Source organism: Hylobates moloch, unplaced genomic scaffold (assembly GCF_009828535.3).
Source record: "Hylobates moloch isolate HMO894 unplaced genomic scaffold, HMol_V3 SCAFFOLD_11, whole genome shotgun sequence".
Classification (NCBI taxonomy): Eukaryota; Metazoa; Chordata; class Mammalia; order Primates; family Hylobatidae; genus Hylobates; species Hylobates moloch.
Window position 1 is genome coordinate 106,710,451 of NW_026652286.1, and position 12,975 is coordinate 106,723,425.

A 12,975-nucleotide genomic window follows, 5' to 3' on the forward strand; every position below is an offset into this window, starting at 1 on the left:
CAGACGGGGCCAGGAGAAGGAGAGGACAACATGACAAGGAGGCAAAGTCCAGGCACCTGCAAACGGTGGGAGGCCAAAGATTCATCCATACGCTCAGGACGGGAAGGCGCCCCGACTTCAGAGCCAAGAGGAAAGGGGTGGGTGCAGCCAAGCAGGGAAAGCCATGCTGGCCCAGGGCTGCCTGACTCAGCCTGCGGTCCTCTCCATCCCACTCTCCCACCCAGGCCTCTCCAGCTTCCCCTGTGGCTCCCAGCCCTCTCTCTCCACACCCCAGGCGGTGCTGTTTAGAAGGCTCTACCTTGCATCACCTCCACTTCCCTCTCCTCCCACCACTTAATTAGAACCTACCAGAGGACAAAGGATGGGAGGAACCAGGCAGAACCAGACACTGGGAAACAGAGATAAAGAGTGGTCGGGAGTTAATGGGTGCAGCACACCAACATGGCACATGTCTACACATGTAACAAACCTGCACATTGTGCACATGTACCCTAAAACTAAAAGTATGATAATAATAATAATAAAAAAGAAAAAAATGAAAATAAGATTGGTCAGGAAAAGGTAGGGGCCAGAGGGGAAGCACAGAGGAGCCGACTCCAGATGGGGAAGGTGCAGGAAACTGGGTGCCCAGACCTCACCTGCATACTCAGGGTCCACGTGTGGGGGGTAGTAGCCAAACTTGATGAAGATAGGGATGGGGACCCCGAACTTGAACCACTCTACGACATAGGGTGGGGGCTGTCCCGTCACTGGGTGGATCACGTCGCATCGTAGGACCACGCTCTCCCCAGCTCTTGCCGTCACAAACTCGGGCTCCTCTCGCAGGCCGTGGGCGCCTGATGGGGACAGCCAGGTTGGACACAGAAAGGAGGTGACAAAGAGATCCTGCCCCAGCAGCCCCATGTCCGTGTCACAGGGTCACCCCGCCCCCCACCAGCTGCCCTCCATGGGCCACCGTGCCCTCCCAGGAGGGTCCCACGCGCACCCTCCATCCCTCTCCCCCTCGCTGCTCATACCTCCCTCTGTCCTGGGGCCCCCAAGCATCCACAACTTGGGGGAAAGGAAGGGAGAGGAAAGGAGAGGGAAACCATTCTCTTCAGCCCTACACGCCAGCTCTTCCCTCCCCAGTCTCAGAGCCGCAGGCGTCATCCGGCCCCACCCCCTGCTGGCATCCCGCCCCAAGAATTACAAGGAGTCCAGGACATGGAGGTGAGGGGCCCGGACCCCTCTGGAGGCCCACAGCACTGCCCAGTTGTGGCCGCCCGTGCACAGGGAACATTCTTTCTGCACCAGGACGCCTGCCACTACAGCCTGGTGGGAATGACAGAGCCAGCCTTCCTCCTCCACCCCACCCCCAGCTCAGCCCGATGTGCACGGCACAAAACAAGGGTACTCCATGCAGGAGCAGGGAAATCCCTAACAAGCTCAGCCGAGTGCTCGTGGCAACACCAGAGGGAAACCCCGCAGGCTGAGCCGGCCTCTCCAGCCCCTCCTCCCAGCACAGTTCTGCCAGCCCTGCCGCAGAGGGGGGAGTGGGAGGGGCCCAAGCCCCAGACATCACCATTAGGAGAGCAGGATGCTGGCAACGGAGGAGGGAGATCCTAGAGCTGTCCCCACGTTGGGCAGAGGAAAACGAAATCAGACGGTGGGATAAGGGACACCCACCCTGGCTGGCAGCAGAGGGGGTGAGCAAGGCAGCAGGCGGGAGGACCACCCCTGCCTCCATCCCACCGCAAGCTAGAGGACGCTGCAGAGAGGAAGAGCCACGCACCACAAGCGCCGCAGCACCATTCCTGGGCCCAAAGAAGGCATGCAGCCCTCCTCCCACGCCAGGCTCCACTGCCAGGCAGGGCCAGGGAGGCCACAAGGTCACCTTGTCCAGTAACGTCCCAGGGAAAAGGATGGCTGAGGGGAAGCCTCACCCCCTTCATTCCCTGGTACTACCCCCTACTGCCAATTGACCACAGCTTTCCCCAGCCCCAGACCCTTCTGGTCCCAGGCCGGGCGCCTGACTCTCCAGGGCAGCACCTAGGACAGCAGCTGCAGTACCGAAGTGGCAGCTTAAAGACAGAGCCAGCTGGGGACTCCTGCAGGGGAGGGTGCCCAGAGGAGGGCAGCACCAGCCCCTGCCATTCCCCATTCCGGTGCCTCGGTCTAACTCTCTCTGCATCTCGGACCCCTGTGTGCACCTCGCTGTCTCTTATCCCTTCATGTCTGTGTCTGGCCACCTCTCTGTGTCTGTGCACGCACACACACATGCCGGGCTCCTCTGTGTTCTCTCTCTCTCTCTCTCTCTCTCTCTCTCGCATCTCTGGATCTCTGTTTGTCTGTCTTACTGGCTCCTCTGTGTGTCTGTCTCTCTCTGGCTCCTTCTCTGGATCTCTGTCTGTCTGCCTTGCTGGCTCCTCTGTGTGTCTGTCTGTCTATGACTCCTTCTGTCTGTCTGTCTGCCTATCTGTCTTGCTGGCTCCATCTCTGCATATGTGTCTATCTGTCCATCTCTCTCTGGCTCCTGCTCCTTCTCCATGTCTCTCTGTGTCTCCCTCTGTCTCTTTCTCTCTAGCTCTTGCTCTGTGTGGGTGACTGTGTCTACCTGCCTATCTCTCTCTCTCCCTGTTTCTGTCTACCAGCGTGTGTGTGTGTGTGTGTGTGTGTGTGTGTGTCTGTTTCGGTTGGCTCATGCAAGGGGAGGGGTTCTGCCTGCTTCTCTGTATGCAAGGGATCCGTCTCTGCATGTGTGTACTTCTGTGTCTGTGGCTCTCCGTGTCTGTCTGTATGTCATCTCTGTGTGTCTTGTTCTCCCCCTCCCCCCCTCCCTGCAAGTTGCGGAAGGGGGAGGAGGCAAGCCCTTCCAGAAGCTGATTGGTTCCCGGTGACATCACTGTTTTCTAGAGAAAGAGCTAAGATCACAGAGTATTTTTGGAGCAGAGCAGAGCACTGCACTCACCTGCCTGAGGCCCCAGCAGGTTTCCCAATTCCGCCACCCCCAACCTTGCTTCAGGCTAAGTTTGCATCCCAGCCCCTCAGGGAAAGCAGGGAGAGTGCCCAGCTGCAGCCTCGCCTCCCCCACAGCCCCAGGGGCCCTCAGCAGGAGAGCCTGCCTCCCAGCAGCCAGGACCACAAAGGCAAATGCTGGACCAAGAGGAATGGGTGAATAATGGGCGCCATGAGCTTGCAGAGAAGGGGTGTGTGTGTGTGTGTGTGTGTGTGTGTGTGTGTGTGTGTGTCTACAGCACAGACCTGTGAGGAGATAAGAAACTACAGGAGCCTATGGGAAGAGGAGGGAGTTATTCCCAGGTGCCAGGTTACCTGGAGGAGGGCAGAGAGGGCAACCGAAGGTGGTTCCTTCCCAGGGCTTTGGCCCTAGGGCCCAGACAGGAGGAACAGAGGCCTAGGGGGACAGCAGTCACCTCCAACAGTGAGGTTTTGCTCTGGTGAGCTGGCTTCCAGGTGGAGGGCTCTAGGAGACAACGCCAGGAGGTGGCTTGGCTTTGACCTGGGTTCCCACTGTAAGGCTGCTCATTTGCACAGAGCCGGCCTCATTTTCACTGCACAGCAATGAGGCAGGCTCTTCAAACCTTCCCCAGCACTGGGATTCCACCCCAGCCCCAGCCAGCCCCTGGGTTAAGCGCTGAGCACCCAATCCAAGGCCTACCTCCAAGGCAGGCAGTCCCCTCCCAGCATCTCTTCCCAAAGACCCTTTCAACCAGGGAGAGGCGGCCGCAGAGAGGACACATCCCAAAGAGGATAAGCCAAACAAAATGACAGGGAGCTTCCCTAGAATAAAGCCGTGGTGTGGGCGCCCATGTCCTGGCCTCCACCCTCGCTCCCAGCCCTCTTGCTTTTCTGGATCCTAGAATATTTATTGGTTTTCTGTCATCTCCTTCACACACACATGCGCGCACACACACACATGCGCACACACACACACACGGCATGTTCTCTCACTCCATCACCCACAAGCACTTCTCCCTAAGCCTGATCGTTTCTGAGCCAAAGTATGTCTAATAACACACTCTCTCCAGAAAAGCTCAATGTGAAAAAAAGTAATCAGCCTGGCAGTAAAGAGGGAAGATGGAGGATAGATAGAGAAACCCAAATACAGGAGGAAACCAAACCCACATCCAGGAGCAAAAGAGGTGCAAAGCGGAGAGCAAAGAGGAGAGCGGAGGTGGGGCCAGGTGCGGAGCCCAGCCCTGGGAGGGTCAGTTCAGGCCAGCTGGACACAGACACAGACGGTCAGAACACCCCAGAGCCTGGGTGGGGGCAGATCGGAGACTGGAAGGGGGAGGGGCTGGCTCCTGAAGGGAGTGGGGAGGAAGGGGAGGAACAGGAGGAAGAGAGGAAGGGGAGGGTGGAGTGTGCTGAGCCCCTCTCCCATCACAGCAGCTCAGAGGGGCCAGGCTCCTCCCTCAAAGGGGGAAAACTGGCATTGTCAGGGGTGGGCACAGTGAAAGGCACCCATGTGGTGCCATAGGTCTCACTCTGTTTAGAGAAGGCCACAAATAGCGGTGCCCAAAACCTAGTAAATCTGTATCTTGGGGGTGTGCCCAGCTCCCTTTGGAGCAGTTACGGTGGGGAAGAGAAGGTAGGAGGGCAAGGAAAGATAAGGTAGCCCCCAGAGGTCTGGCTGACCTTTTGGGAAGCCCACAGGGTACAAATCTCCCGCTCTCTGGGCCAGGTGGTACCCAGTGGGTGGCTGAGTCCAGGGCTGCCGTTGGACCCCTGTGCAGAACCATGAGGCGTCCAGGGCCTGGCACGGCCCATGTCTAGCACTCACAACCTGGAGCTCCTCCGCCAGAGAAGGGCTGGGGGAGGAGGGTACCTGAAAGCAGGACTGCTCTAAATACAGAGGGAGGTGTGCAGGGCAAGGTGCGAGGAGCAGGGCCGGGCAAGCATCAGCTGGCATGCAAGCCTCGCATGCTGTGAATGCCTGCTGCACAATAGGCTCTGTGCTGGGAACACAGCGAATCTCAGTCCCTGCCCACAATGGCCTCCTGACACACGTACCGCTGTCTCCCATTGAAAAATGAGCAAACAGGGAGTTGCGCCGCTCACCCAAAGTTACTCAGTTCCAGCTGTGCCTGGTGCACGGGTGGTGTCCCTGTCCTTCTCAGAAAGCAGGTGGGGCAGAGGTCATCCTGGCCCAACCCAGGCCCCAGGATCAAGGCCTTTCACCCACTGTCCCTCACTTTTCCCTTTCTTAGGATCTGAGCCAGAGATCGGCAACTCCCACCCCACACTTGGGACAGGTTTTGCCAGTCCAGACTCTGAAGCCTAGGACCATAGGGTGGGCCTGTCTCAGAAGGCGGCCAGGTGGGCTCTGACCAGCTCTGAGGAGCCTGGCCTTCTGCCTGAGACTCTGAGACCCCTAGCTGGGTCTGGCTGGTGGCTGGGGAAGCGGGGAAGGGAGTGAGCACCAGCATCCGTTGCTCATTAGTACAAGTCCTTATTGCAGCCTCCTCCTCCTCCGGGCACCAGACTTCCAAACCACAGGCCTGTTGTCTAATAATACCAGCGACAGCCACCGCCACCTCCATCTGCCAGCCTAAAAATAATCCCTGCTGAGTCCAAAAAAGGCACAGCCCCCAATAGTCCCCCAACCCCTCCTCCCTGATAAGCCAGGAGGCTCCAGGAGATTCCAGGAAGCCGGCAGACCCGGGCTCTCACAAAGTGGGAGGCACACACCCAGAGGAAAGCAGGAGGAAGGCGGGACCCAAAGCACAGCGAACACCCAGAAAGGACGAGGCGGCGGGGGAGAGACCTGGCCCAAAACGCCGACGGTGTCCTGTTCTCCCTACAGGAAGGCAGGCAGGTACAGGCTGTTCTGGACACCGTTCTGCCTGCAGGAAAGCCCCCACACCCAACCCGACAGCACCTCAGAGCATTTCCACCCTTCAGTGATCTCCGCTTCATGCCCTCACAGCCCTCCCGGCCCCCACTCGCCACCAAACCTCTCAGGTTTGGAAGCCAGGGGTCAGGCAGCCCCAGCCGCTCCTTAAGGAGAGGGAGGCACTGGGGAGGTGCAAGCTCGGCAGGCTCCTTCCTTCTGCGGTGGCCGCTCTGCCCTGACCCTTCTCGGCTGGGCTCCCCCAGCAGCTGTGAGGCCGGGATGCTATTAGCAACCGTAATTTGCTCTCGGCTAGATTGTATTTCCAAGAGTCCTTTCCCCAGGAGCGACTGGCAGGAAGGAAGTCAGTAATTCAATCTCTGCTCCACTCCTTTAATGGCTCTTCAGCAGAGGCAAAGCCACACCCCCACTGCCCCTCTCCCCACCTGGGCAGAGGCCTGCCCGGCACTCGCAGGGCCCAGGTGCACACACCCCTGCAGCCGGCAGGCAGCCTGGCCAACTGAGGGCACCGTGGGCTCGGCCCCCAGGAGGCTGGGCTCCGTGGTAAGGTGCCAGATAGAGGCAGTAAGTCCGTGGGAAGCCGAAGTCCCGTGTTTACTGCCCGGGCAACATCAACATTCCTACTCCAAAGCCAGAAAATGAAGACAGTGACTCACCTCGCACAGTCTGTGCCTGTGTGCAAGTCACAGGCCCCCGCTCCATCTCGGGGACACACACGATCAGGAGGGAGGCAAGGGGCCACGGGGGACAGAAAGCCAGGCTGAGAGGGACCTTCTCAGAAAGGACAGTCAGGCCGGCTGAGACTCCTCCCAGCCCTGGCGCACTCCGACTCTTTCTCCAGAGCCCTCTTGGAGGCCCCATCTCCTGCTTATTCACGCAAGAGAGAACAGAAAAGCAGGAAGATTCCCAAGAAAAATAGGTCAGCTGCCTCCAGCAGACTGGGCTCACACCCATGGGCAGCGCCTTTTGGGGAAGGGGCATAAGCTGCCTATCCAACCCCAGAGTCCGCTGGAGTGAGCAACTGAGACCACAGCCACACCCTCAGGGAGACACAGAGGCCCAGGGCTGCGGCCTGCCACTCTGGTAACCTCTGTGCTGCCTAGACTCCAGCACCAAGGGCACCGTGGCATAGCGGGAGGGGACACGAAGGCAAGAAGTTGGCTCCAAGGGTCTCTCTGCTCTCAGGGCTGCAGCACGGAGAGGAGTGGCCCCCACCACGTGTCTACACACTAACTTCCCCACCCTGCCACTCCACGCACGTGCACACAAACACACAGGCACTCAAGCACTTGTGGGCGTGCACACATACAGGTTTCACATGTATGTGCACACAGGCATACATGCATGTGCATGCACACGTATGGGCACATGTGCACACACATACAGGTGTGCACACATATGCAATGCATATACATGCCGGCATGCATACACACACAGGGGCATATATATGCACACATGCAGGGACACACACATAGGTACACACATATGGGAACACGTGTGTATGCGCACACACGTGCACATGTATGCATGTGCACACACACACACTTCTGGACAGCTAGAAGCTCTCGGCAGTTGCAGCTCTTTGACCATTCAGATCCACTCTTCACACAAGCTGCTTAACCTCTTCTAGGAAGCAGGTGGAAGGGGACCGCTCCCTAAGTACCCTGCACCCCAACCTGAGAAGGCCACAGGATGTGGAGGAGAGAGCTACCTTAAATCTCAGGCCCAGCCCTCTTTGGAGCTTATCTCCCACCCCCACATCTTGAAGCACCTGGCAGGGCTGCGGAAGAGAGGGTCAAGGAAGAAGACACAGCCAGCACCCTGGCTGGGGAGAGGGCAAAGGCACAGGAGGTTGGAGTGAGGGCCAGAGTGATGCTGGGGCTCAGAATCTTCCAGCGAGGCAGCCTCTGCCCCTCTGTAACCAGATCCCAGCCTTCTGTCTCAGAGCCATAAACAGGAAACCACTCAAGGTCTAGGACCCTGCAACTCCAGGACCAGCACATGCAGGGCCACAGGCCCGCAGCTGAAAGCTGATTTCCCACTGCCCCTCAGCCAAGCCCTTCCCACGTCCCCGTCTCCCCAGCTTCCCACAGGGCACAGGCTGCCAGACACACTCCTGTCCCCAGCGTGTGTGTGCTGAGGATACACACACACATCCATCCAGCCGCTGACCACTTCCTGAGTTAAGTCCTTCTCAGCTGATAGGCTCACCACGGGGTCTTGACAGCAACCTCTGAGTCCAAACCCCCACCCTCCCATCTTCATTACCAAAAGGAAGAAGGATAGGTCGAGGCCAGGTAGAAAGTAGAGGGCAATGGCCCAACTACCAGCAGGATCTGAGTCAGAACCTCACTGTATTTGGGGACACTGTAGTCAGGGATAATGCAACCACAGAATCTGTGGCAGACAGAGGAGGCAGCCGTGGGAGTAAAGTCTGGGACTTTCCTCCCCTATCCAAGGTCCACAGTCAGCTAAGCACGGCCCAGGGCCCTCCCACAGAGTAGGAACTCCCCCGGGCTGGCTCAGCAGCCGTCTGAGTCTACACCAATCACTTTCTTCCAGGTTCTGGGTACCACTCCAGCCCCTCTCTTCTCCACACTCCCCCAACCTGTCCACTGACCTTACTCACCTCCCAGGCACACACACCCGAAGTCAAAAGGAGGAGCCCATTCCAACCTCTGTCCCGCACCCGAGGGCTGATGGAGTCGGGCCCCAACACAACATCATCCCTTTCCCCCTCTACCAGAGCAGCCCCTGCTATGGCCAAATCCTAAGGGTGGCATCTCAAAGTCCCTCCTGCTGAGGGACTGCCCCAGAAGTCACCTCTGCCAGTCAGGGAACAGCTGAGCTCTCACAGGCAGCCTCACCAGCATGTGAACACTGGCTGGTGCTGCTCACACAAGCAGGCGCCCACCCTCTCCCTCCAGAGGCTGTGTGCTGTAAGCCCTCACTTCCCAGGCTGTGTCCTTCCATAAACCTCTGGCCACTGACAACACTCCAGCTTTGGAGACCTTGCAAAGGACTTCCGAGCAGCTTTGAGGCCTGCACACCCTGCACAGGTGTCCCTGGGATGCCAGGGACAAGAGGTTCTGCCCAGACAAGGTCAGCCCAGAAAGGGGTCTTACTTCCTGACACAGGCAGCCTTCCGAACTTCCCCGCAACACATTCTCAGCTCCTAGTGCCCTGAATGGCCCAAGGGAAAGAAATTGAGGAGGATCCTGGAATCCCAGGGACACTGAGAAAATAATGTTAATGTTTACTGAGCACGTACTATATAACAGGTAGTTGTTTTGTTTCCTTATAACACTCACGTCCACCTAAAAACCCTAAAAGTATATGCTATTAGCACATTTTCTATTGAGGCAAGTGACATTTAGAGAGGTTGAGAATTTGTCCAAGGTCACAGGGTCGGCAGGTGGCACAGCCAGAATTTTCATCCCGGTCATATGGCTCTAGACCTAGGTCCTTAACTACCACACACAGAGCAATTGAGGCTAAAAAAGACCCCAAGACCAGTAAGGTCACCCTCTGCTTCCAGACAGGGGTACGTGTCCAGCCATTCCAGACAGAAGGACCCCTCTGCACCCTGAAAGAGGGCATAACCTTCACGCCGGGCAGCCTTCAATTTTGGGAAGCCCTTCCATCCTGCGATTCTGTGTGTTGCTGCAGTATAAACTCATATTCCTTTATTCTGGCCTTAAACTTGCAAAGAAGTCCATTGCCCACCCTGACTTCGGTTTGGAGGCTATTTCAGAGCCTTCCTTCAGCGTCTCTTTTCTATTCAAAGATCCCAGCTCATCCTTTTGTGCTTTCAGGGACAGTCCCATAGCAGGAACATACCAAAAACGGGAGGGGAGGAGGATGCGGGCATTGGAAGACGGCAAGGAAATGGGGGAGAGGATGAGGCTACAGGCAGACTGTCAAGCGCAGCCCGACCCACCTCACATCCACCCCCCGTTCCGTAAGCTTCCGCCATCACCCTTGCCTCAGTGTTCCCACCTGACAAATGAAGAGTTTTAAAACCGCCCGGACCAACACGTCAGTTAACAAAATCACCCTTCCCTTCGCCCTCTGCTCGTTCTGTTTTCAGACACCACCACCCCCCCCCTCAGAAGCAGAGGCGACATATTCATTCCATTCCGGAAAGTTTCTTGCAGCACACCCCCCTGCACAGACGGGTGACGAGGGGACCCCGTGAGAGGCGCCTCCAGCCCACCCGGTGCCCCATGCCGCTGGGAGAGGGTTCTCTGTCGGCGAGTCCTGCCTGCTGACTCCCACCCACAGCGGGTTCTCTCCCGCCGCCATCTCCTCCGGCTTGGTGAACTTGCCCGCAGCCGGGTCGTGTCTGCGCGCTGACAGCCCTGAGCTCACAGTCCTGGCACCCTCCAGGCTCCGCTCCCACTTCCATACAAGGGCCGACAGCCGGGGGTGCCACCCAGAGGCTTGTAGGTCGCTCTGCCCATCTCCAAAGCAAAAGCCCGCGCGCTCACGCACGCATCGCCCAACTCGGTGGCTCCCCCCTTGCGTCTCCCCCAGCTCAGACCCAGGAAAGCGGAAAGAGAAAATCCCCCCTCCGCTCGGATTCACAGCGTGGGGACCCCCCTCCCCCGCCCCTCCCCCCCCGCCCCCAGCCAGCTCTGCCTCGCAGCCTGGGGAGGGCGGCGTGGGGCCCGCGCGGCTGCGGCGCGCTCCCGGGGAACTTTTGCCTGGCCGGGGCCCAGGTGCGGCTGGGAGGCGCGGGGGCCGGCCGGGTCCAGCCAAAAGCGGACACACCTCGAAGCCGGCCTCATCAATCCTCCTCTCACCGGGCGCCCCTGCTAGGGGGCTCCGACCTCCAGCTGCCAAGACGTGTGGGCAGGAGGGGCGCGAGCAGAGCGATGGACGCCCGCAGGGCCGCGCGAACCCGGGGCCTTAGACGCGGGTGCCGCGAGTCCCAGGGATCCTCCGGGTCGCGCCTCCCTGCAGGCGCTCCTCGCGGCGCGGGGCTCGAGCGTGCTGCAGCCTGCCCGGAGACCGCAAACTCCCGCAGCCAGAGTTTCCCGCAGCTCTGGGAGGCGGCCGCCGGGCAGGAGGCGACGGGCTCGGCGCGCCGGTGTGCACCGTGGGGTCCGTCGTAGGCGAAGTCGACCTGGGTTCCACTGCGTCCTTTCCCCGAGTGCCTGGCAGCCCGTGGGCTCTGGCCCCTTCCCGCCCGCCCCTCCAGCCCACGGCCCCCAGGCCCTCCCCGGCAGTGCTCCCGGACGCGCCTGGCCCGCGTCGGAGCCCAAGCCTCGCCCGCGGGAAGGCGCGCTGGGGAGCTGGGGAACCGGGGGGCCGAGGAACCGGGAAACCGAGGGGCCGGGCGCGAGGGGCCGAGGGCGCCGGGAGGGGCAGGGGAGGGACGCCGCACTTCAACTCACCTTGAGCCGCAAGCCCTCGGGTGCCGATCACACTTGCTATGAAAGTGGCCACATACCAAATCATAGTACTACCGCGCCAGCCCGGAGCCTCATCCTATCGCAAAGTGCTCCCGCGCCCGCACGCGCCTCGCGCCCGAGCGCCCGCCTCGCGCCCGCCTCGCGCCGCCTACGCCCCGCGCCGGTGTTCCTGCAGCCCGGGTGGCCAGCTCTCCATCCCTCCTAGGCTCCGCTCGGCTCGGCGCGCGCCTCCCCGGCCCCGGCGCAGCGGCACCTGCACTACTCGCCCGGGCGGAGCGCAGCCAGGTCCACGGTGAAGCCTAGCCGGGCCGGGCCTCCGGAACCGCCCCCGCCGCCCGCCTATTGGGCGCCGCCCGCAAGCCCGGGGTCCGATTGGCTCAGCCTTCCGCCCGTCGCGGCGCGAAGGAGGCGAGCCCATTTCAAGGTGCGTTGAAGTGTGGCGAGCACAGAGCCGCAGAATCATGCGCATTGCCGGGGAGAAGGCGGTATAGCGTCTCTGCTCGCTTCTCTCTCGGCTCACACTGCGTGGCAAGTTTCTGGTGAAGGAAACGGGAGCTTCTCACGGGACCCTGACGGGTCTCAATGACCCCGGACAGGTCTGAGGGAAGTGGAGCCCCCGCCCACTCATGGAACCCAACATCCGGTTTCCATCCGGCAAAAAGCAGTTCCCGAGAGGACCAGGCTGATTCTATGATGGGGAAACCCAGGGGCCGGCGGTCCGGGAGAGCTGGGGAACGTCCTTCGCCGGAGATCTTTTCAAAGAGGTCACGCGCCGCCTCCCCACCCCCACTCCCTCCGCACCCAGACACGTCCCCAGAGCAGCGCACCACCCCCTCCAAACGTGATGCAGACCGGGGGATGACTAAAATGACCTCTCAAAGTCGCTAAGATTTAGAGTGAGTCATTGGCTCAGCTGCGAAGTGCCACAGACCCCTCAGGAACACTCGTGCACACACACTCCACCCCAGTGCTGGTCACTGCTGCTCATCATTACTGAATCCCGGCTGAGCAGTCAAAGTTGGGTCTTTTTCCCACTTCTCCTGATAAAGGCTGCTTCCTCACGCACATGGTTCCTCCCCTCCCCACCTTATTCGGAGCCCAGCCCCGTCTCGGCCGCATGAAACCAAGATGGGTTTGGGGGAAGCTTTAGGAGTCTGGGATGGAGGAGACCCAGGGAAAGGGAAGGAGCTTCTCATCCTACAGAGGAATGTAAGTAGGAAACTGGAAGGTCTTCTCATGTTCCAGTCTCCCTACCCTAGCCTGTCTCCGTCCCCTCCCCCAATACAGTTGTATTTGCAGAAGAAATAAATGAGTGTCATGGAAACATCTACTACAAACAATCACCTCACACCAGCGCTCAGAGGCTGCAGTGAAGATGTTTGTTCTTTCAAGGAGTGAAGGCAGTGGTAAGAATCACACCGCTCCCTGGGATGGGCTGTTGGCCAAGGAAGGAAGGCAGAGGGTCAGCGAGCCAGAGCTCAGGAATTTCATCCTCTCAGAGCACTCATTAGCCACAAAGCCCTGGCTCCAGGACACGAAGCTCCCAGAACAACAAGAAGAAGACTTGCTTCTGGGAAAGCATGCACACAGGTGCACACACATGCACGGAAAGTGGCCTTGAACACCGGAGGTGGAGCCTTCCCTGACACCGGAAGCCTCTTAGCTCACCGCCAGCCGGGAGGCGGAAAGAGGCCCTCAACAGAGCAG

The 12,975-nt window shown here is 59.6% G+C and overlaps 1 protein-coding gene across 10 annotated transcripts in view; it reads right to left on the minus strand.

The window, feature by feature from the left end:
* The window catches only part of IGSF9B (immunoglobulin superfamily member 9B), a 236,425-nt gene extending 224,914 nt beyond the window's left edge, over positions 1-11,511 (minus strand). For 9 of the 10 annotated variants that reach the window (XM_058446300.1, XM_032167931.2, XM_058446304.1 and 6 more), the window contains exons 1-2: positions 11,251-11,511; positions 639-836 (exon numbers count right to left, since the gene is read on the minus strand). In XM_058446300.1, coding sequence (XP_058302283.1) covers positions 639-836; positions 11,251-11,314 — 262 coding nt within the window. In that variant the 5' untranslated portion in view covers positions 11,315-11,511. The remainder of the gene's footprint in view (positions 1-638; positions 837-11,250) is intronic. The other variant, XM_058446302.1, reaches the window with a different exon arrangement.
* Positions 11,512-12,975: the final 1,464 nt, after the last annotated feature.